This window comes from Limanda limanda, chromosome 21 (genome assembly GCF_963576545.1).
Source record: "Limanda limanda chromosome 21, fLimLim1.1, whole genome shotgun sequence".
NCBI classification, from domain to species: domain Eukaryota; kingdom Metazoa; phylum Chordata; class Actinopteri; order Pleuronectiformes; family Pleuronectidae; genus Limanda; species Limanda limanda.
Genome location: NC_083656.1, coordinates 9,835,757 through 9,860,650, shown reverse-complemented (window position 1 = coordinate 9,860,650; position 24,894 = coordinate 9,835,757). Strand labels below are relative to the sequence as shown.

General features: G+C 43.6%; 1 protein-coding gene across 1 annotated transcript in view; it reads left to right on the top strand.

Annotated features, from left to right (window-relative positions):
- The first annotated feature begins 264 nt into the window (after positions 1-264).
- The window catches only part of LOC133028228 (uncharacterized), a 91,638-nt gene continuing 67,008 nt past the window's right edge, over positions 265-24,894 (top strand). The window contains exons 1-8 of the mRNA XM_061095421.1: positions 265-424; positions 586-680; positions 2,175-3,513; positions 4,842-4,994; positions 5,317-5,435; positions 5,798-5,969; positions 9,356-9,513; positions 23,691-23,886. Coding sequence (XP_060951404.1) covers positions 265-424; positions 586-680; positions 2,175-3,513; positions 4,842-4,994; positions 5,317-5,435; positions 5,798-5,969; positions 9,356-9,513; positions 23,691-23,886 — 2,392 coding nt within the window. The remainder of the gene's footprint in view (positions 425-585; positions 681-2,174; positions 3,514-4,841; positions 4,995-5,316; positions 5,436-5,797; positions 5,970-9,355; positions 9,514-23,690; positions 23,887-24,894) is intronic.

The window sequence follows — 24,894 nt, the reverse complement described above, 5'->3', positions numbered from 1 at the left end:
GATATTAAGATCAGCTGTTGTTTCAAGCGATTATGTTTTGCTAAGCCAGTGGCGGTAAGCCGAGAAGCCCGCAAGCTGAGATGAGACACAAAGTGATGACAGACAATGTGTCAGGAGTCACATCCGTTTTGTTTTTCAGCTGTAATCACATTCACAGAGTGGTGCAATTTTTGCCTCATCTCTTGTTGTGTCCCTTAAAAAGAAAAAAGGAAAAAAGCACCGTGGATGATATGCACTGCATCCCAAAAAAGAGAGCCCGTCACCATGGTAACAAGAGCAGGTGGAAAGGCAGCCAGACAGGCAGCCGGGGTGGCTACAGAGCATCAGTCAGGGCTGAGAGGCAGACCAGTCAAGTCCCTCCTCCGTCTCCTGAGGAAACAGAGAAGTGGCTCTGAGGTGCTGGTGGTGCTGGTGCTGGTGCTGGGTTCACTTTACTCTGCCAGCGTCAATTATTGACAGTGTCAACATTGTCATACAGTCAGAGGGAGGCCTGTTTGTCGTGTGTGTGTGTTTGTGTGTGTGTGACAGAGAGCACGTCTTGTTAGAAATGTGACAGTGGCTCATTTGTTTTGCCCTGATACACAGATGGAGAGGTAGAGGGAACTCACGCCGGCACGAGTCCTTCAGGTGCGAAGACGTCGCAGCAGACAGCTGATCAAGGCTCTCCTGTTAATAGACAGGTAACTTATTACACTTGTGAAACTATATAGATAAAGTTGAATGTTATTATTGTTACAGTGGTGGTACTTTTGTTTAACATTGAGCTAAGGATAAACCAAGATATGAGACCAAAATAGTTCAATATCATTATGGATATCAGTTGGTCTGTGTTAGTTAGGGATTGCGTTGTGTGCATGCCTGTATTGTGATGTGATATTATGTCTTCTAATCCTGTTATTATGCCTGTGTAGTTCATTTAGTTTTATTTAGTTTTCCTCCTTGACACTCAGAGTCTGCTTACATGATGTCTCTCAAGAAACAGTTTAATTTATAAATATATATATATATATATATATATAGTTTAGATTTAGAAAATCTGAAGATTAAATTATGAGGATGAGCTGACCCAAAGAGGTTTAAGTTTAAGGAAATTCTATGAAATTTGAAAGACTGGCTATTAAATTAAAGACACAAATAGCAGGTCAAACAGGTTCTATAAATGTTTCCCCTTTGGAATGAAAACAAAACTGACGTCTTTGTTTTCTGGATCATCACAGATCACAGAGCTTCTGTGCTCTTTAAAATGGGTTCCTTGCCTCATGTGCCTAAGGGAATGCATAATGAGCAAGAGGTGGTGCAGATCACAAACAAAATATATTGGCTGATACAAGATTTAACTCTAATCTGCTGCTTTGATTTTTGCTGTCTAACTGCTGTAAGATTTGGTGCAATTGACAAAATCGTATTTTAATTATTCAAAGGGTGGATTTGCGCAAATATTTGCTTGGTGGTTTACAGTAGGAATCTGTTGAATAATGAAATAGTTTTTTCTATCTCTTCTGGGTAAGTTGAATGTTGTTATCAGCTACTTGCAATGGTTTTCAGACCTAAAGGTGTTATTTGGTCAGAGCAGTGATGAGACATAAACACCTTCTCACATGCAAGTAATAAGAGATCTCATACTCATGCTTCCAAATGATTGATTGCTGGCATGTTTTTTGCAACTTTGATCAATTGAGGTATCAACGGGGTTCACACTGGAAACCCCTGTAGGCAATTACAACAGGGGCGAATCTGTGTTTGTCCACAAAACACCATCAGAATCGCAGCTTTTTTTTTTTTTTTGCATCTCACTTTCTATCGAGGCATAGAGTCTCATTGTTATTCTGGGAGGGATAAGTCACGCTGTGTGCAAGCTTTGCCTGATGCTACTTCTTTTGCTACTGGGGCAGTCACTGTGTCACGCATGGGAAGAGTCATCTGACTTAAGAACAAACAGCAAAGCCCCGAAGAAAGACAGCTGACCCGCTGCTGAAATGTAGCATTAGATGCTTGTCATTATGTCAATATCTCATGAGGTTGTGTTTTTCTGTATTTGCAGCTTGTAAACAGCAGCTCAAATTGGCAAGTGAAGAAGTGAAACCGTTTAGAATGAGATATAATGTGGTTGGGGGTTTTCGTGCGCAATTAAGGATCTTTATCAGTTTTAATCTTTTTGTATCCACATGCTATAGGTGCCAGTAACACAGAGCTGTCCCCCTAACGGAGGGAGCCGACCATTGGGCTGGCAGGCTCTGAGGCGAGGCTGGAATACTGTCAGGGCGTCAGCTTTCCCTGGATACAGCCGCTCCATCGAGCTCCCCTCAGGGACCAGCTCAGATCCCAACGGAAAGTCCCCCCCGATGAAAACCACCAGCGTACAGCCCCTCAAGTATTCTCCTCTGCATCGGACGACTTCCACTGAACCCTACAGAACGCAAACTCTCACGCAAGGGACGAGCAGCGCAGAGACATACAAGCCCCATACTTCTTTACATAGGACAAACTGTGTTCAGCCGATAAGGGCAACAGTCCCGCTGCTCAGGTCCAACAGTAGCTCGCAGCCCGCACACATCCAGACGAGCTCTGCCGTGACCACACTCATCCCTCAGAACAAAGCTGGCTTCTCCTCCATCACCATATCCTCCAGGAAAGTGAGCAGATCTGCCAGTCTGCCCAGCTCCGGTCGCTCTTCCCTGTGTGGTTCTCCGCCCCCGACCCACCAGCCCATGGATCCAAACTCCAGGCATTTCACAGTGCAGAGGAAGGCCACCATAGTCAAAGTGACGGAGCAGAGGGTGACGTCCATCCCTGCTCCAAGCACCACAAGCGTAGGTACGCCACCAGCGAGCCAGGGTCTGGACACAGTGGTCCAGAGAAGAAAGGCTACCATCATCAAAGTGACAGAGCACAGGGAGAGCTACAGTCCAGCCAAGGTGGGCTCTGTAGCGAGACCCCCAGGGTACAGACACAGCTACACAGAGGGAGGGTACCAGGACAGCAACACCTGGGATCAGGGAAACCGTTCACAGCACTCAACAGGGCCTTCGTACCGCCATGTAGATTCCACTAAGACGCCAAACCCCTCTTTAACACCAAATCCAGCCGCTTTAGATCCAGAGAGAAATGGTGGATCTCTACACCGGTCCACACTGAGCCTTTTTGTGAGCAGCCCTCCTGCCATAGCATCGCCCACTCCCTCAGAGATTTCCCCGAAAGCTGTTGGACAGAGATCGGGCCGGCCGCAGAGACCACTGAGCTGCTATGGCAATGTGTTCGGACACACCGAGCCAAGCTGGGAGAATGTGACCCAGCCGCCTGCCAGGAAATTGAGCTTTGGGCTTCCACAAGAGACCGGTACCAACCCCGTGAACCACAACAGTCGTTTCATCAGCCCCGGATTGGCAGCGAGAGAAGCAGGTCAGCTGGTGGCCCACACCCTCACGCCAAAGAGAAGCGAGGAAGGAAGAGTGGCAGCACCGGAGGCTGCGGCGAGGAGAGCGTCTCCCTGTCTGACTCTCATCCAGGCCCCTGGTAGGTTCCTCTGTCGCACTCTTCTTGTCAGCACACACAGGCATCCCTTTGTCTCTAATCTCCATTTTCAAAGGACTGTATTGTCTAAATATCCACTTCCTTTGTGCCATTTGTGTGTTCTGGCTTGAAGTTATTAGACACGCTGCAGCACTCTGTGGCTGAGCCCTCAGGTTTGATATTGCTTTTCACCTTTGATGCCTTATTGATAGGCGTTGTTAGATCGCACTTGGATGATTCATTGCACGATTCCTTTATCTCCAGCGCGAGTGCAATTGACACTCGCGCCGGAGATCCTTGCTGATGTCAAATAACATCCTCCAGACACAGAGGCCCCATCAGCACCTACAGATGCTTTCTCACTCTTTATATTTTCCCACGCATCTCTTTGCATGCATTATCTTCTCCAGCACCGCTTCTCACTGGCAGCACAGGGGAGGCAGAGGAATCACAAACAGCTAAACACAGTGGAAATAAAGTGGAAATACATATTAATGTGTATATATGTGTATATGTATGTATGTGTGTATTTTTGTAGCCTATACATGTATGGATGAGTATATATATGTTCCTAACGTATAAATGTGTAATTATATGGTATATATATGAATGTGTGTGTGTGTGTGTGTGTGTGTGTGTGTGTGTGTGTGTGTGTGTGTGTGTGTGTGCGAGTAAGTAGATTTGTATCAGTAGTAGTAGTAGAAAAGAAAATATAGGTAAAACAGTCATCTGCTGAATATTCAGGTGAAGTAATAATATGAGGAGAGAGAGAGAGAGAGAGTTTTCTGCTGAGCGAGCTTTTCTTCGTTCACCATGTCTTTCCTCCGCGTGACATTATTAATTATTCTTTAATCACATCCATTAAGAGTATCATCAATTAATTACCGAGGCCTGAGGCAACATAATTTAAATTCAATGTTGGATAGAGTCAGCCTCCAAGATGAGGCAGGACCTTATGTTACAGTGTTAAATCAGTTGGCGGCTGACAGAGGCCAATTGGGCGGCTTCTTGTGGAGGGTCAATAGAGGCAGTGGCGGATCTAGGATTTTTTTACCTAAGGGGTCATGAGGGGGCCTCAATTTGAACAGAGGCAGAAATTACCTGTCCAAAATCTGTGCATGATTCAGTAGAGTGGTTATTAGTGTCATTAGGAATTGACTCATTTACAGAAAATGACTACTGCCAAGAAAGGGGAATTTCAGGGGCCAATCAGATGTCAGTAGGGGACAGTGCCCCCCTGATCCGGCCCCTGGATCAGCCCCTGGGTTTAGCTGCCAGGGTCACTGTTTTTACTTCCTCTTCAGTTACATCAAATATCTCTTGTGTTTCAGATCCCAACTCACATCAGTCTCCACAGGAAGTGCTCGCCCTCAACGCAGCGGCCGTCATAGCAAACATCAAACTTCAAAGACAACTCAGCCAGAAGAAAACACCGAATGGAAATCCTCCGAAGGACTCCGCGCCATCACTCCAGGGAAATACAGGTATTATTACTTCTCTCTTCCCATCATACATAATCAGAATTTTTCTCATGTTGCAAAAACATTGATCTGTTTTAGAATCAACTCCAAATGTTGCAAGTGAAACACTTTGCTTTCAGGGCTTTAAAGTTTATTTAAATCAATACTGATACAGTGAAATTCCTCGGCTCTTGCATACTGCGCCTGTTTGGTTCATTCCAAGATGTAATATGTCACGGCAGGCCCAGAGGGCTGTTGAGCAACTGTGCGTTTCAGAGTCTGGCACCTGGAGCCAAACCAGGTGTAAATGAGACAAATCAGATTTTCTCTTCCTTTGTATTAACAGAGACAAGTATGAAGACACATCCCGATGGAATCCCTGTCCAGCGTCACACTACGCCTCACGCTGCTGTGGTTCCGCTGAGCGTTGACCATGAGACGTCACGTAGAACCGTTTCTCTACAGGTGAGTTTTAAGACAATAAAACATCAAAACAAAGGATTGAGGCTTTAATCTCCAAACAAGAATGTTAAGTAGAAACTAGAATGGTGCTTAGTAGAGTGCATACCTTCGCCAAGGCCCAGGAGTCTCCTTATGAAACCACATTTAAATTCATTGGATCCAGATGAATTATTCTCTGGGAAATAAACAGAAATGTGGAAGAAAAACACCTTTGTTAAAGAAGTTTTAAGAAGTTTCCTGGATCCACACTGAAAGTTTTTGGATTTTAGTAGTTAAACTATTTTTGTAGCAAAAACATTTGTGCCTTGAAAAATCCCTCTGCCATGGTGAGGCTGTATCTATTAGTATGTGTCTGGTTTTGTCAGGAAGCGCTGCAGAGGTCCAGACCCGACTTCATCCGCCGATCCCAAGGCCGCCTGCAGGAGATGGAGCGAAGGTCGCAGGAGAGGAAGATGAGGGCGGGCTCGGTCACCAGTCGATCAGGTGTCTCTAACAGGCAGAGAAGAGCCCACAGTGTGCAGTCCACCTCTGTGAAAGGTAGAGAACCAGCAGCCACCCTCTCCCACTGTACTGCCCATAGTGCCTGTGCAGCTGCAGGGACTATTTACCACACACACACAGATGCAGAAAAATACATCAAATTCATCTTCTAGGTGGAGCTATGACAAAAAATACAATAAATACTTGAAGTAAGATGAGAAAGAAATTGCTTTAGTGCATATTCAATATATTCCAGTGCTTCTCTATTGAATAACGATATCTCAAACCCTAACCCTATTATTGTCAGCGCCGGGTCTCAGTGGAAATAACTTCGGTGACCTTCAAATGGCATTTAAGTCTCGATGCAGTGTTTCAGTCTGAAGAGATTCCCACTCAGAGTCCTGAGATTAATTTAGACCATGAAGAGTTTGAAGACCTGTGACAGAGATTTCGTAGCGCTCTCTGCCCTCTAGTGGCTGAAATGGGACAAACGCACAAGTAGGTCAAAGTCAGCTGGGAAAGTGACAGATTCAAGACAAGGTTAGAGTCACACGATAATATATGACGACACCCTTTACTTGTATTAATATTCAAGGGAACTGATACAAAATGATACTTTATAAAAATGTCTTGAGATGCAAATAGAAGAGGTGTAATTTGTGCCTTTAATTAAAATAATTTGGGTTATTCGTTCCGGAGATTCCAATATGATCCTCTGTTTTCTTTAAGAGAGGAAACCTTGAGTGTCTTCAAGCACCATGAAACTATAGAGCCGTCACTTTGAGCCTTCAACTCAGTCAGCATGTGTGTGTGTGTGTGTGTGTGTGTCCAGATAACCCTGTCAAACCCAGAGATAGAGTCATTACCGGGAAAGAGACGCAGCTTGGATCCAAGCGGTGAGTCCCATCTCAATGTCTGACCTCGTCGTGCTGTCAGACGCCTCCTCTCTTCAGCAAGTTTTATCTTTATCCCTTTTTCTCCTGCCAAGACTTTTGGTGTATGATTATATATTTTTTCCTTCTTCCTTTCTCTCGTTTACTTTCCTTCCCGGAAGATCCACGTATTGAATAAGAGGGTATGATATAGCCTGTAGATTTCTAAAGAATACAGTTTTGTGGAAAGTGATTGACTGTTTCCCAACATTAAAATAGCACTCACATGCATCTATAAAAGGTATTTTTAAAGGACTTGCTATTCTTTTTTTAGGAGTCATCGTTCTTTTCCAGCAGCATCTCACACCCAAACTGATTGTTTCTGTTACAGCAGGTTTGCAGAGGTGAAGAGAAAAAAGGATGAAGAGAAGAACAGGGAGGTGTGTTTGACCAACAGACAGCGGGTGGACCTTTTCAAAAAGGTAATTCTCATATATACTCATACACACACACACACATATAATTCAAACCCACAACATTTAGTTTTTAATTATTTTAGAGAAAGGACATGAATGTTGAGATACATTGAATATACAACCGGAGCCAGATACACAGCATGTGATAGTACACCATAGTTGTGTGCAATGTGCAACTTGGCTTGCAGTCAGGTGCACAAGATGAAAGACAAGAAAACAGTACTACTACTACTGCTATATCTACTACTACTAATAATAATAATAATAATAATAATAAACGAAAAATCTTTTTTCATGGCAATCCGTGCTGTAGCTTTTTTTCCGTTATCCTGCTGAGTTCAGAAAGGGCAAGACCAATACACCACAATCTTTCTCTACTGAAATGACTAAAACAACATGAGCAGGTTTATTCTTCTTCCATCACAAAAACTCACAACAGGAGAAGTAACTGACTCTTGTGCGCCAGTGGTCCTCATTTCATATTTAATCATCGTTCCTGCCTATCAGGCTTTTTCTCTCCTGACGTTATTAAACACATGAGCAGAAATGATGCCCTGAATCAGCAAATACATGAAAAATAAGCGACCAAGTGAAAACCGCTCTCCACAGTTTTAAAGAAGTCGGCTCTGTACTCCCCCCGAGATGCTGAATGGAAAATTAATTGCGTATATGACCCACAGGCAATTGGGCGAGTAATCACACACCTTTCTCCTACAAGCCCAATTAAACCCTGCAAAGGGTGAAACATTTTGCAATAATGACCACCACTAAAGGGCTGCAGTAATAATGCAGCTTTTTCTCTCTTCACAGCAGCACAGCCGTGGAAAATAATGGCTTGAAATTGCCCACCAGCTCTGGTCTGGTTAATTGAAAAGGCTGTTAAAGAGCTGGAAGCACGGGCCTGAACTTTTTCATGAACGTGGATGGGATGATGGTGCATTTGTTTCTTCTGTTGAAGTCGGCTTAAATAATAATATCCAATAGAATCTTGTGTTAAATCTCTGGCTTACAGGCATTCATTAGTGTCTCTACCTGCTCTCATAATCCTTTGATTCAACAAATTTGTGTACATACAGTTTTGTATCAGTATATATTTAGGGCCCGAGCACTGACAGGCACTGACAGACAGTGAGGCCCTATTGAAATTGTAAGGATTATTATTATTATTTTTCAGGCAAATGAATTGGCTTTTTGAGGGCTTTAACATGCTCAAATTCTTACCAAAACTTGCAAAAAATTAGAAAGTGGTGAACATTTACGTATTCTGGAGGAATTTTGGCAGGACTTCAACCATTTATTCATTGCACATCCTGCACAGAATTCATTTAATTTAATTTTATATTTTATTATATATATATATATATATTTTTTTTTTTTTTTAATTCATTCATTATTTTTGTTTTAAAAAGTGTACATAGTGTAAGATATTACATGTGGGGGAGGAGTGGGGATTGAACCCCGAACCTTCTTGATGGACGACCACTCTATCCACTAGGCCATGCTGGCTGCTGGGTTCCTCTGCTGCTCTTGCTTGACTTGTTCAGCCTGTGATTAACTAAAATTCTCCATAAAAGAAAATCTTTATTTTAAATTATTTCTCCACCATTTATAAATAAATAAATAAATAAAATAAAAATAAATAAATAGATTGATCATTTTCTAAATAGGTATACCAATTTAAAATGAATTGTAAGGTTGTTCTTTTGTTATGGTTACATTGTTTCTTTAAGATTTAAAGGAGTTTGCCTTCATCCTTGCTGTTACTTTTTTATTCCACTAGAGGTCGCTGTCTACAAACTTTTGAAGTTTTCTTGCACCTCTCCCCAGCAGTGTGATGAGAAGCTCAACAAGTAAAATAACACTTCTATTTTCATCAAGTGAAGTGTGTGTGTGTGTGTGTTTGGGGTATTTTTTATTCTATGCTAAATAATAACCATCAGTTTTATTCGCCAAAGTAATTGCACTCGCTCGCCTTCACCCCCACACACACCCTACACGCTCTCGCTCATTATTTCTAGAAACTGTGAACAGTCGGCCTCATTGTGCAGAGAGTATGAGGCATGTTGTGTCCCCTGGGGAACAAAAGGCCCTTCAGTGGCGGAGGGCTCCGGTGCTGTGCCACCATTCAGCCGAGCCGCAGACAAACACGGCTGCTCCACCCACGCTGCTGCTGCTACTGCTGCTGTGGCAGATAACACAGGGGGCGATGGGCCCCTGCCAGAGGGCCCAGCCGGCCCTGAAAACCTGAAGAGTGTGGGTGACGAGAACAGTGATTCACATCCGAGGCCTGAGGATCACGCGTGTGTGTGTTTGTTTGTCTGAGTTTCCAGGGCCCCTGTGTCACCTGCACCCATCATTCTGCCCCTTCTTGTTTTAGTAATCGGACTATTCCTGTTTTTCTTTTGTCAGAAACTGTTGGATCAGATCCTTCAAAGGAACAACAGCTGAGCGACGGATGAGGACGATGGCTCCACTGCAGCGTCGTGTAACAGACTGAAGACGTGAACTTTGCCTTTTAACTGAGCTGAACAGGAGTTTGAATATCAATGCAGGCCTCGATATCACTCGAGCCTCATCTCAGCTTCAGCCTCTGTTTGTTTCTGTCCTTCATTACAATGCATTAGTGATACAGAAATCAACATCAGTTTTTTCTTTCTGGAAAACAACATAAATCATTCGAAAAACCAGAAGGTCATCTAACAACAATTACTGCTGTTTTGCTGGGTATTTTTGTTCACAACTCCCAAAGACTCTTCTGTCCAAAAATATTATGCTCTCAGATGCACCATAACAAACAAAATCCTTTTTATCTTCTTGCAACAATACTTTACGCTCCACAACAAAAGATGTTTCTGCATATCTCCTTGCTCATTTGAATAGATAAATACCTTATAATACATTTTCAAATGGTTGTTTTTATGCAGGATATTTAAAGGGTCTTGTGATATTCTATAAATACCTTCAAAACTGTGTTAAATGTTGTTAAACGGACGTTCGGGTGCAGATTTCCATTCTCTCCATCCTTAGGAATGGAATAACAAATGAACACGGTCCAGATGAGTGTATGAAATCCTGTGTCCCCACTCTGCTCTGCCTGTAATCAAACGTCTCACTGACACTGATGAACAAACTGACTGATCCCACTTCGATCTCACATCCGCGGCAGAGTCATTCATCAGCGTTATCTTGTTTTCACTTGATTGCAAATTGCCATTCTCGGCAGAATACTTAGTGTAATGGGACGCAGAGGAAACCTCCCGCCGCACGATAAAGCACCGATGTCCTCACCGAGCACGCAGCCACTTTCACATGATCTCATGTGATTCGAGGCAGTGATATGAGACAAAATAATTCATTATGCTCCGTTGTCCCATCCAGGACAGTCTTCAACCGTCCTCATTATGCAACCGATAGGCAGACAGATGCCTGAAGTGGGCCCTGCTGTCAATAGTGCCAGCTATTAGCAGTAAGATGGAGGAATGTGACCCCTTCTCACTGGGAAATGCCCCCGTTAATGGACAGTGGTGATTTGAAAGGAGCTTTTTGTCCCGTGATGGATCGCAGACCTGCCACCGCAGATTTAGATTTGTATGTTTTGATCCAAAGCATATGTGCCGCTCGACAACATGATGGAGCTGGCCATAAATCAAGAATGAGACCTATGAATATTTATTTTTTCGGGGAGCGACAGACAACACTGCAGATGCTCTTCTTCATCACTCTTTGCTGTTATTTGACTCATTAGCCTTTAAGTTGCAGCTCTATCACAGTCCAGCTGCTTCATCCGTCTAAATTTACGTTGATGTCTCGAAGAAGACAGACGACTGCTAACTACTATTTTTGTAAACCTTACTTCACGTCGGTGCGTATCAATGTGTGGGTGTGTTTGGACAGTTGGAGTCTATTAATAACAGCAGCAGTGTACAAAAAGACAATTTATGAACTGTGGATGCTGCTTAAAATGTTATTGAGTGTTTATTGTTTTCTCTATTTAAAGATATCATAGCTAAGTAGTCTACCCACTGGTGACAAAAAGTTGTTTTTACTGTGAAATGTGATATCGACATAACTGAATTATTTGTACTTCAACTATGCATTTTCTATTTTAATCAAATTATATGTATTTTATATGTGAGTCGTGTTTGAATCTTGTTGGTTAAACTTACCCAAGCACCTTGCACTAAAACACATTTATTCAACAAAAAAAACCCAGAAGTGGGTTGGAAAAACTTTCATAAAGTTGAGATTAATTATTGATCCCTCTGTCCTAAAGGGCACCAACAGAAAGTTTTATTTGACTGCCTGTTACTCTCCAAACATCACTTGCTTCTTAAAAAGGGCAAAACATCAGCCATTGAGTTCAGGGAAATACTCTTCAGTGTTCTTCTATTTCCAATCACATTTGAGCCTGAAAACACAGTCAGGATGAAACTGAGCTTTCTGAGCATCATTTGCTTTTTGCGACATTGTGTGCTTGACTACGAGTTGCATATTGTCCATGAAATGCTCCAGGAAATTCCCCGGAACCCGGCATGTGTGTGTGTGTGTGCACATCTGCCTGTTCTCTGCCTGAGTCCTCCTCTGGAGTGGATGGCCATGTGGTGCAGTGCAGAGGGCAACTCACTGAAGAGCATGTGAGCAGAGCTGCAGGGTTTGAAACCACCATGTGTCCATATGAAGCTCCATAAAATGTGCATCACAGTGATGGCAGCTTGAGCCTCAGGCTGTGTGTGAGTCTCAGGAACACGTTTCTTGATGATACTTTAAAATGTGAATGTGTGTTTTATGCAGATAACAGCTCAGATAGACAGAGTCCAGTGTGTGTGTGTGTGTGTGTGTGTGTGTGTGTGTGTGTGTGTGTGAGTGTGAGTGTGTGAGTGCTGTGTAGGCTGTATTATTCAAATTGTCACTCTGTGGGCAGTTAAGTGTTCTCTTATCAAGCTGTTGGGTCAAGTTGGACAAGGGATAAAAGAGAGGGGCCGGAAGCTAAGTGCTTTGCTTTCAAAATAAAGTGATCTACCTCCCTAAGCCCATTTAAAACACATGCTTTAAAATGAACTTCTGCACTGTGCAAAAGTCAATATGTTATCAAACAGAATCAATCTCGACTCGAGGGCCATTTACAAGTAATGTGCAATCAACATGAAAGTGCTCTTTGCCAGATCAACAGCCCAAAACATATTTTATTCAAAGGTTCAATTTTAAAGGATATGAAACAGCAGCAAATCCTCACATCTCAGAAGCTGTAGAGATTTGCCATTTTGCTTAGATTACCTAAAAAAGGTCAGAACACAGCTTAAAGTTTTTTTTTGTGAACTTCCAATTGCATTACACTGCAAAATCATCTATAATCTATAAAATAATAATCTATAAAAATTAAAAGGGAAAAACATGGTGAAAGCTCTGGAATAAGGTTGGCATTTTTTTTATGGAGGGGGTTGCAATAAGTCAAGAATAGTGATGTTTTGTTCACCTCCTGATAACTTAAATAACTTAGATTAATGTTATTTACATGCATACATGACCAACATAATATTTTACAACTATTACACCATTTCAATGCAATTATCTATCTTATTCCCTTTGACAACGTTGCAGAAAGGCATAAAAATGCTGATTATGGGATTTATTTTTAAAACATTTAACCGGAAGTGGTGTGTATTCCTAGCAGCTTGACTCTTGTCACTTTAATAAGTGCCGACGCTGGAGGCGGCGCTAGGACCTCGCGGTGCGTCCCTGTGAAGCACATGGTCTCTTCTCAGAAGACAACACTTCACTCCTGTGATTGCCCTGGAATTGAATTGATGTCAGTCCAATGAATGATCAGGACAGTAAAAGGGTGTGTGTGTGTGTGTCCGTCAGCGTGTGTGTGTAAGTGTGTGTGTCAGTGTGAGTCCATCACCGCTCACTCCCACACTTTGTTCCCAACGCGCTGCAGCCCTGCGCCCTGGACGCCTCTGAATGGAATCAGCTGTTCCTCGGGATTTCCGAAAGGCGCACGCAGCTCGATCATATTTCAGGAAGTCGCTTTGTGGTTGTGACTGGGGGGGGTGCTTCTCTTGCACATCAGCTGTCTGTTGGACCGTGCCTGTGCGCGATGGCTGCGCCGCAGTGAGACCGTGAACCAGCCAGTCCGCGGCCACGCTTCATCCAGCCGGGCACCATGCAGCCCCGGAGCCTGAAGTTTCTTCTTCTGACAGCGCTCCAGGCTTTTAGTGTGTGTCTGTCGGTGTGTGACAGCGTCCGCTCCACATCTGCTGAAGGTAAGAGATGATGATGATGATGATGAAGAAGAAGTGAAGGTGTCAGATTTATTCTTGGCTTCTTTTTCCTGTGCTTAAAAGTAGTAAATAGATGGTTGTCTTCATTGTTTGACATTAATAACAATAAATAGCACTTCTGAAAACAGCCATCACAAAGAACTTCAGTAAATTTCTTTTTTTTGAACTTCTTTTTATTTCCTTTTGTCGAATACAGTCATACAGTACATTGTTTTTAACATGAAATTAGGTATCAATGGTTCAAGTCTTAGGTTACTGGGGTTAACTGTACATGTATGTCTCGGGTCCAAGCCATCATGATCCAAATATATCAAAAACCTCAGTAAATTTCAAAAGACCTCAAAGACAGGTTAGTATAAAATCAAAGGCAACTAATGATATTATACAAAATCTAAGGAGTCAAAAAACATAAATAGTACATAAACCTTTTAAAAGTAATTGGCAAAAGAATAGGATGAAACAAGTAAAAGCCTTTTGGTGAAAGTAAGTTTCGAGGTGATTTATAAACAGACAGTGAAGTTGTAAGTCTGAGTTCCTCCTTATCAATTCCAGAGGGATGGAGCATGGACTTGTGGAAATTAAAAGCATTTACTGTATGTGCATCTTGAAATTACCCCCCCTGGTTGTTAAGGGTACATCATGTTTTATGAAAGTACAGATCTCTTAACACATGTCTGACCAGAAGGAAACCTCTCCTGTGTAAACAAGCTCTCTGAATTCACGCCTTCCTCCAAACTCTCTCCAGCTGAACTCTGAGTGCATGAACACAACATTTTAATCTGCCAGTCCACACAGAATGCACCTCAGAGAGGAGAGGAGACGCTGGGTAATTGATGATGCTGAATACCCCCTCCCTCTCTTTGGTAATCAGCTGGAGCACTTGAGCCATTAGTCACAGCTGCTTTGAGCGTACTCCAGCTTTTCAAAGGCACTTCACACCTGCTTCACTTTCTGAATTTTGCAGGCAAATGTGAAATAAAAGTCTCATTGTTGGTTGAACTCAAAGTAGCGTTTGTTTAAGATGTCTTTAGGCTAAGTAGCTTTTCGGGGAAACCTGGTGTACGGATGGGTTGTGTTTGTGATGACCTCCCAGCGACTGATTAAAAAGAGCTGCTGCTGAGCAAATGTGATGTCAGTGTGCGTTTGTGTTGCTGTGTGTGTGTGTTTGTGTTTGTCTCTCTCTGTTCTGCCTCCCTCGCGGCTCCGGCTCATGACATCGCAGTCGCCATGTGTTCCTCGCCCCAGGTGCAGATGCAACAAGGACACCACACACAACTTTTTTTGTTTTTTAGAAACAGTGGTGAGCGGGGGTGTTTGGTATATCAGCCTAAAAGAAAAATGGAAATATACCAGCAGTCACGACCCTCAGTGTGGAATCATGGGAATTAATTACCAGCAAGGGCAAGTGGGTAGAACTGCGATTGAAGCACGAGGAAGTCGTTCATTTATTCATCGACAGTTCATCAGCGCCATCAGAAGTTGAGCCTACATGTGTCCAGACTGGCTGAAGACTGCCATTGGCTGTGAGCAGTAGGGACGGGGGAAAAAAATCGATTCAGTTACGAATCGCGATTCTTGTGTATGACGATTTTAAATCTCCATGCTGCCTCCAAAATCGATTTATTTATACAGGGGGATATATGGAGGGAGGAAGTTGACCAGTTCTTGTTTTTGCACAAGAATCTAAACATACCCAAGCACTAGTATTGCATCGCCTACATGCAAACAACAATGAAGCATAGCCTACTTTTTGTTTATTTCAAAGTTTATATTTTAAGTAGGGCTGGGCAAGTTAACTCGTTTCAATCGAGTTAACTCAAGTGATGAGTTACTAATTTTAAGTAAACTTTTATTCATTCTATTTAATTTACCTTTTATTTATTGTTTAAAAGAAACCTTAGTGGCATACATTTCTTAATCTGTCAGTTTGTGTGCAGTTGACTGGGGCTATACAATAATAGGGCACATTTTTATTTCTTTTCTCTATTGGCTGCCCGGCAGTCATTAAGTTAATGTTAATATTTAATATAAAACTTGTAAAGTTCTAAGTGAATTTGACTGTGTTGTATTTGAAGGTATGATTCAACTTTTTTCCATGGTCCAGTATTTAAAAAAAAAAATTAACCAAAAGAAATCGCAGGAAATCGTAATATCGAATCGCAATACTTACAGAATCGCAATACATATCGTATCGCCACCTAAGTATCGTGATAGTATTGTATCGGGAGGTCCCTGCCGATTCCCGTCCCTCGTGAGCAGTCACCTGCTTGGGTGAAATCCAGGTTAATTGACATAAAATGGTGGAGGGTCACTGAAGTGGACCTTTGAACCTTAGATTCATGTAAAGGCTGAAATTATCATGTTCAAAACCTTCATTTGCAACAATTTTGATGATCGATTTGAAGTTTAATCAAGAAGCAAACGCCCCAATAGTCACATTTTAAAATTAGCGCTGCCTTTGTCTCCAGACTGTGCACGTTTGTCTCTGCCGTCAGATTCCAAAGCTGCTAAGAAAAGATCTCCATGTGTTGTCATGTCTGCATTCATATTTCATGACGCCGCTCGTTGCTTTCTTGTCGCCGCTCCTCTCCCTATTTGTCCCGTGCATGTTCCTATCCTGGCCAGAGATCGCTTGTGAAGGATTTCCTCCGATGGTTGACCCGCTCTGTCGGCCAGTGTTTTACCAGCCGGCTGCACCGCCTCAGCCAACATGACTGTCTGTGCCCTGAGCGCCGCGTGCTGCCAGCTCCGACTAATGAAAGTTGAGCGGAGAATATATTGTTGGACTACAGTGTCCTCCCCCAGAGAGACACTATCACCACAATGTGACCCATCTCCAGTCCAAGGCATTTTGTGTCTCTTCAGTGTGAACGGATGCAGATCATCCAGATGACTCGTTCAGGATATTTAAGACCCTCAGGCTGGTAAGAGGAGTCGACCAATGTGATGGTTGTGCATTAAGACCGATTGATCAACCAGTTGCCGTTCCGCAGTGGTGGTATTTATATAGGTGGGGGGGGGGGGGGTAGCTGGACTTAACTCTGGAGTCCTGACCCCACATGTGCTGCATTCATTTCCTCGAAGCCGTTGGACTCATTTGACCTCCCCGGCAAAAAGTCTCAGCGCACCAGTGGAAACCTGATGCTGCCTCTGGAGTTTCTCAATGGACTATCACACCCTAGACAGCCCGGGTCATAGTTTAGCTCTGCATGCCTCCCCCCCGAGCGTCTTCCCTCCGCTCTGGTCAGACGGCCCAGTTGGCTCAGATATCTGTTGTCAGTGTCAAATCTGTCTGGGTTGGTTAAAATTCCATCCCATCAGCGTTTCACAAAAGAAAGCATTGTCACTTTATGAACTCGCTCTGTGCAACAATAGGAAATAATACAATCTTTATTCAGCACAGAGCTTTTCACTTGTTATCATTTATAATAACTGTGCCCTTTAGACGAGCAGTTCTCTGCATGATGGAATCTTTAATCGACCGGTGCTTTTGGCTGCGATGAGTCAATACGTGACTTCTACAGTTGTCATGGACTGAGACGGTTGTTCTAGCAGCAACATAAACAGTCATTTCACACGTTTCCGGCTCCCTTATGAATGTAAAGCTCAACATTCAGTCTTCTTTTTGTTCTGGTTTGGTCTCCACCAAGTCACAAGAATTAAGGCTTGTCTTGAATTTGCTCAAAGACAGTTGTGGAAAGTACCTTTTATCCGGCCCCTACCATCGTATTGTTGAGTCACTTGAGTTGATGCAGCTCATCTACCCACTTGGCTGGCTAGTTAGATTCGTCACCAACTTGCAATGAATCATGGGATAGATTGTACCAAAAAGGATCCGCCCATTGTTGCTGTTGAGGAATGGAGGGACGTATAGAAGGAGCCGTCAAAGGATGTGTCCCATGGATTGGGAAGCTCAAATTCACTTTAGCTTACCATATAACATGTTGTCATTGATCCATTGTCAATATGAAAGTTATGCTTTGTGCTGTTAAAGACCATTTCTTTAATATTTACACTTAATCTCTTCTTTCTCTCAAACTGAATTGTATAAATATCTTAAAGATAAATAAACATGGACAATGTGTAACACCAGTTGATAATAATGATAATATATAGAATCTCATTCTATTTGTGTTTCTCCAAGGTTTAAATTCTGGCAGCGTCTAATACACAGTAGCCTAATGCCAGTGAAGTGTAGGTGGCATGAAGCATTAGGAATTTCAATAGAATGGGAACCAATTGCAATTCCAGATCAACTGTTCCGCACTGTGGGTGCTGAGGGAAAAACATTCCCCCGGTTTGACTAGATTCCATGTGTACATGCATTCATTGTGCTCCACTGGGATTTGGAACACAGAAATATGTCTTAGCTCCAGATAATCTATCTTCCAGCCTGGCACACACCATCTGCCAAGACTTCACCTCCGTGTTCTGCTACGAGGAGGGACACGCCAGCAGTATGTTTCCTAATAGTCAGACGTGTGAACAGTAACAAGACAGGTCACCTCCTACCTGGGTGAGTTGCTAACAAATTGGCCCAAAGGAAGTTCTGCTGCTGCCAGTTGCTTTGTCTGAGTCTGTCTGAGTTGTGTCCAACAGGAGGAGCTGTGATGTATTTTTAAAGTCAGACAGCTTCGCGTAGAAGAAGGTCTCAAGTAAAACAGAGACGGATCCAGAAAGCTTTGGCTGCTCATTCTCAGGTTTTCAAACGTGCTGTGAAAAGCCCATTTCTTCATTTATATATATATATTAAGAGCTCAAGCTGTCAGATCATGAAACGTTTAATTAACAAGGATGAAACAAATGAGCAAAACCCCTGCATCGTCCTGGAGGGAATAACTCATTAGTGCTCCCATTTTACCATTTTGAGAAAAAAATATATTAAATTACTAATTCAAGAGCACACATTATTAAACGAAAAGGCACCTCACAGGATTTGTTTGTATGCACAGCCAGAAAACGATCATCACTGTTGCTTAGTGAATTACTTGAAGAAATGATTTAGTTAGAGAAATTACACTTGCATAGTTTTTTGGACATCAATCAACCAATTAATGAAGTAACTGAGTCAGTTTCACTATTCTCGGTAATGTCAGTCTGAGCCAATGACACGGTCATAACATTACTCACTAGAGTCCAGACATTTTCCGGACAAGGGCTGCATGTAAGAATGCAAAAGTCTGAGTAAGTTGCTCCAGACAAGTTTCCCAGTCAGGCCCTTCGTCAAATGTCTGGAAAATGTCTGAGTGAGCCCCTGTGAGAACATAGCCATGTAAAATTCACTGTGAAATTCTCGACCAAGTTGAAGGGATGACAAAAGATGTGTTGCTAACGCCGCAGCAGAATTCAAACGTCATGTCCTGCCTCCAGCTTTCTGTTATAAAGCACCCTACATTTGGAATGAGGTCCAAAAATCTTTAAAGTTGCGCTCATTTGTTTCACTGACGGAGTTCTCGAGTCTGGTCTCATGTACAGCTGACTTCTCCTGCAATGACTGTAACTGCTAGTTGACTTAGTTGGCCAAAGTATTTTATTGACGAATTGTTTTATACCTTGTATTACTGTGTATATATATATGCATATTTATTTCATTCCTATTTATTCAATGTATTAACTTTTAATGTATCAACTTTTTTATTGTACCCTCGGCACCATTGTAAATGAGGGTCTTATCCCTCAATGTGTCTTCCGAGGCTTAAATAAATATTCAATCAATCAATCAATCTGCTTCCAGGCTCCATCCCTTGCCTGACTTTTCCCGAACGTTACTGTTTTTACGAACACGTCTGACACGGACAATCAGGACCCAATTTTCTGGACCCCTCTCCAGAGTTCCCTCTCTCAAAACATCTCATGATAACATGGAGCTGTGTGATGAGATCCCAGCCGCCCCCGCTTTCCTTTCTTTCCAGCTATCTGAGGCTCCAGGTTTTTGTTTTGAGTTGGGGTTTTTTCTGTTGCTGTTCTTTTTTTGCGTTGAATGTGCGCCAGACATGTGCTTCCCATGACCGAGAGGAGTTCCAAGCTTTCGCACACGGCTCCGCTCCCGAAGCTCTCTCCGCTTCTGACCTTTTGTTGCTGAGGCGCTCGGGCTCCACGCCAGGCAGCGAGCACAGCCTCTGCAGCTGAGGGTAGTGTGGGGGGGGTGTCACCCACCGGAGGCGTCGCAGCGCTGGTTTTCTTGGACAACATTAACCTCCTGCTGAGCCAGGGGGAATTTTAGCTCCAAGGACCATCTATTTCCCTTAGAGTAATTATGTCCTGACACCAGGCTTGTGTGACCGTAAATGAGTTTAGGGTACAAGGTGGGGGTAGAAAGATAGAGACAGAAAGAGAGAAAGAGAGAGAGAGAGAACAAAAGGGCTTTTTACCAGCAGAGGGAGTTCAGTGTTAAATGGCTTCATTATGACCCTAAATATCCTCTAAAATTCATCATCCAGCCATAAATCTAACTCTTAACAACCCTCATTGCTCTGACTGCTGACACACGGCTACCTTATTAGATTTAATGTAAGTACACACCCTCTCCAGTGGGTTCAGATTCCTGTGACCATGATGTCACCTTCAGGGTTTCTCTGCTTCCCAGTGGAACCCCTCAGGGCGTTGACATAATATCCCCCCCAACTGGGTCCAATGTTTACTGTGGAGTCAAGCAAAGATTACCAGGCACTTTTCACCTTTGCTCTGTAATCCCTATGAACCCTGCATTACAGCTGATGTGACAAATTACAGGGTTTGGTCGGTGCGGTGAACAAGACATTGAGGCCTGCTTCTCAAATTTGCTGCCTTTTATATGACCTCCACCAAGGAGGGTTTTTGGTTTTGTTTGTCTGATAGTTAGCAAGATTACGGTTAAACTACCAGACGGATTATCATGAAACTTGGTGAAAGGATGCGGGATAAATCACGGAAGAAGCGATACAATTTTGCTGCAGATCAGCCTATATGGGCACATACAGGAATTTAGTTTCACTTTCTCTGCAGCGTTTCGGACGGAATTTACTCTCGTGCACACACACACACAACAGATTCCAAGGGACAGGTATACAGACTAAAGGGTGAAAGATAAGTTCTTGGGTGAGATAGAAGCACATTGCATGTCACTTAAGTGTACGGGCACAACGGAAATTGAAGCTGAAACTATGAGGTCCGACTGTCTGCTTGGATGGTAAAAACTCACAGCACAAATTGCGATTCCCACGGCTATACAATGCAGCAATGGAGTAAAACACCAAGTTTGAGATCACAGATTCCCAGACTTATACGATGAGAAAGGAGCAAATCCTTACTTTTGAGACACAAAACCATCAGTGACGCAAGATTTTCATCCTCAATCGTTGACTATTAATTCAGGCTGTTGATTCATCCAAACAATCAATTTAACAACATCACAGTTTTAATTTTTTATTTCATAACTAAAGGATTATTGATTAAAATTGATAGCCATTTATGATCAGTCACAGACGTAGCAAAGATAAAGAAGAGGCAGCGATGAAGAGGGGTTGCGGAGTTCATTGCTTTTGTCCTCAAGGTTATTATTGAAAGACTGTCTGCTTGATGACTCTTCCTCTCAATGTATCATTCATCATTCATCATTCTATTCCCAATCACCATTCTTTTTGAATTAGCATAATTCACCCGCGCTGATTGGGGATAAATTGAGTTCGTGAAATGCCTGTCAATCACCCTTTATTAGATGAACAATGGCCAGACGCTTTCACCAAGTTTCCCCCTGTGTGCTGACGTCAGAACCAACTTTTGGCTCGGAAAACTTTTGCCGGATCATGTCTGCAGCTCAGTCGGAGCTCCGATTTAGAGCCATCCACTGCATCTGGATAAAAATATCTCTGGATACATGCACTCGATGCAGAAATATTCATCTTTTGGAAGGACCAGCTTCCATGTGCAAACCAGGGAAAGACTTGTGTTTTGTCTCAGCTGAAACTGTCCAAGTTAAGCTCATCACCCTTTCCTAATTATTTCCACATGCTCTTATTTCAGGCCAGTTTCTTCCCACAAGTTTGACTAGTAAGTATTAAGTGTCCATGCATGTCAAACAAAGCTGGAGTTGTCTCAAGTGTGTCTCCTCCGCACTTGTATTTGTACTGACCAGGGATTTTGCACGTTGGGTGTCTTTTTCCAAGCTGCCAAAGTCTTTGTTTTTCGTTTTCAATACCACATATTTTCAAGATTGGAGAGAATTACTGTGAAAGTGACTTTGGAGTGTGTCCTTGTGTGTTTTTATTGTGCCAGCCGTCGCACAGGGGCTGACTGTGATTACGAGTGCTCTTTATTGACGCCTGCACACATGTGTAGCGTGTCCCGCATCTCGGCGAGGACCCGCACACATGCGGAGGCAGGGGCACGGCCTCATCAAACCTGCACATGAAAAGAACAGCGTGGCATTTGTGTTGGAAAAGCAAAGACTGTTATGAATACATTATTTCATGGATGCCTGTCAAGGAGTGAGTTGCGGTCGGTGTGTGAGAAAGCCGGCTCTGGGGCTTAATAAAGCCGAACAGTTGTTGATTTGTTTGGGAGGAAGAGAGCGATGAGGGGAAGAGAAGGACGGGAGTTGTGCAAGGGCGATAAGAAAGGATGTGTTGAGAGCTGCGCAGACCTGAGGAAGTTCATCTGTTCCCTGGGACCGACAGCTCACAGCCCGGGGAAAATGCATTAATTTGGGAACTTTGATAAAACCAGGAAATGATTCACTGTGAAATATCGTCAGAAACTGCAAACTCACTGCCCCTGAGAGCACGGATTCTTGGTTTCACGTCAGAGAGCATGGGTAGATGTTGAGTTCAAACCTGGGAAAGACTTTGACATAGACATATTGAAGTGGCATCTGTTCTAGTAGACCTAACTGACCAACATGTCACCAAATCAGTGCTTGCCATGAATTAGTGATACAAAATCCCACTCGCACGACTGCCTTCAAAGAGATTACCTACCTAACCACTGACCTAGTCCAAAGGTTCCAACCTTTACCTTTATTTCCATCAATCCATTATCTATACCACTTATCCTTTGTGGGTCAGCCATGGGAGCTGAACCCCGATCCCAGCTGACACGGGGCCATTGACCCTCATGTTCACACTTACAGATTGTGGGAGGAAGCCTGAGTACCTGGAGAAAATGCAAACCTTCCTGATGTGAGATTTTCAGCCCTAACCACATCACCATTGTGCCGCCGTCAACTTCCTTCAACTTGCAACACTGCAGATTTATCTTGCACCTTCTTTGGAGGTCCCAATCCCCAAGTTGGGAACCACTGACAAAATTCCCATATCAAATCCACTCGATACATGCCCAGCGTGTCCATGCTGCCCCGCACCAATCATATACAATGTTACAGTGTGTATAACAGCAAAACCATGACTGAACACACGGAGCACGTAATTGCTTTTTGTTTCGTAACAACATTGCTTTATTCAGTCATTGGCCTGTATCACATTTCAGTCGCCCAACGTCAAACAAACACACACTCAGACATACAATCCTCCCAACAAGCGTTGGCTTCACCGAGGAAATATAAATGGCACAAGCTCTCCTTATGTCCCCTGGAACCTAAAGGCAGCCGATCGTGGCCAGAACTCCGCTTTATTAACCCCTCTGTTTACACTCTGCTTTATTGAACATATAAATAAGTCTTAACGTTCTGGTTCCCACTTTTACCACTCCCTTAGTGCCCCTGGTAGCCCTTTAACAGTCAAGCTAACAAAAGCCACTCACACACACACACACACACACACACACACACACACACTACTGCCTCGCCACGCACCGACTTCACTGAAGGTCTCTCCCAAGCATGTGGAAAAGAAATGAGCCTGCAGACTGTTTCCACTAATATAATGCCATTTATAAGTGGGAATTAAAGCGCATAGCACGTTACATTAACAAAATGGTTATTCACTTGCTGACTTTGAAGTCGGGGAACCGAATGCGGTGCGGCTGTGAACCTCGTCTTCAAAGTTGATGCGGAGCAGAATGCCGCAGAAAAGAGGCGTTGCTCGTTCCAACTTTGCGTGCCTTCTTATTAATCGTCTAACCTCAATGTGGACTTGACCTTACGCTGTCAAAGCCCCCCCCCCCCCCCCTTCACGTGTTGTGTTTATCCATCTTTCCATGCGTTCCCTTACTCAGCATGCCCACCTCCCCCAGACGGTGGGTGTGATTTCTCTGAAGACTAATGAGGACAGGGTGCTTCTCCCGCTGTCCCGTCCTCGCCGGCGCCTGCTTCTCATCACCGGGGGGCCGCGGCTGGACGATGAACCGCCGAGCCGCTCACCTCTGGCTCTCTGCTATCAGCTGGAGCGGCTGCGTGACGAACTCCAGAGCGGTGGTTTCCCTCAGAGGAGAACCAGAACAAAGCTCAGCTGGGGAGAGCCGCGCCTGACCCGGCTTATTAAGGCAGGATAATAAGCAGACTCAGCAATTTAGCGGCGTTGTGAGTCATGTGAGAGACTGAAGGGATGTGAACCCCCCCGAAGGAAGAGCCTTGAATCTGCTGGTAATAATAATCAGTGAAGAGTGCGTCCGTCCCCCCCACCCCCTTGAGTGTGTTTGAAAGGGAATTGAAGAAGGAGCAAAGTTTCCAATTTAAAAAAAAACATAAATTATGTTCAAAAACCACACGCATCCCTTCTCACAAGTCAATGACATCACCCTTAAACTAAATGTGTTTCCCTGCTGTTTGGAAATGCTCGATGGAGAATCAGTGGGAGAAAACAACAACATTAGAAAGAAAAAAACACAGTAAAACATTTGATTTAGGATGTTTGCACTGAAACAAATGGTGCCAACAACCCCCGCTGCTTCAGTGAGAGAGTGGAGCTCTGAAATGCCCCCCCCCCCCCCCCCCCCCCGCTGTGGAGAACTGATTACTGCTGAAACCCTGTTAGCAGTGTTCTCCTGTGGCTCACTATTGCATTCTGCCTCTCTGTGCGCTCATGATATACTTTTTTTACCAGAGATTGTCGCCTCCGTCTCATTTATAAGTGGTTGGTTTATCCGTGGGATGGTGGCTGTTTGTTTTTTCTTCCCCAGTTCATCTCACAACTCGGGGAGGCTCAGGGACTTCGGTGTTGGTTTTGGGGACGGATGTGTTCTTAAATGACTGGCAACACACACCAGAGCTTCAGGAGCTGCTGCCATCCGAAGGGCTCAGTTAACTCCCTGTCAGAACACAGAGAGTGGAGATAAAAGCTCGCTGGGAACAATGCCCCACAGCTATGTCTAATCCCTGCACTGCATCCTGGACACTAGCCTCGTGTTCCGAGTTATCGCAGCAGCAGCAGCAGCCGAGCTCCTCTTCGCTCAAAACTCCCGGTTCCTGCAGAACGTTTGA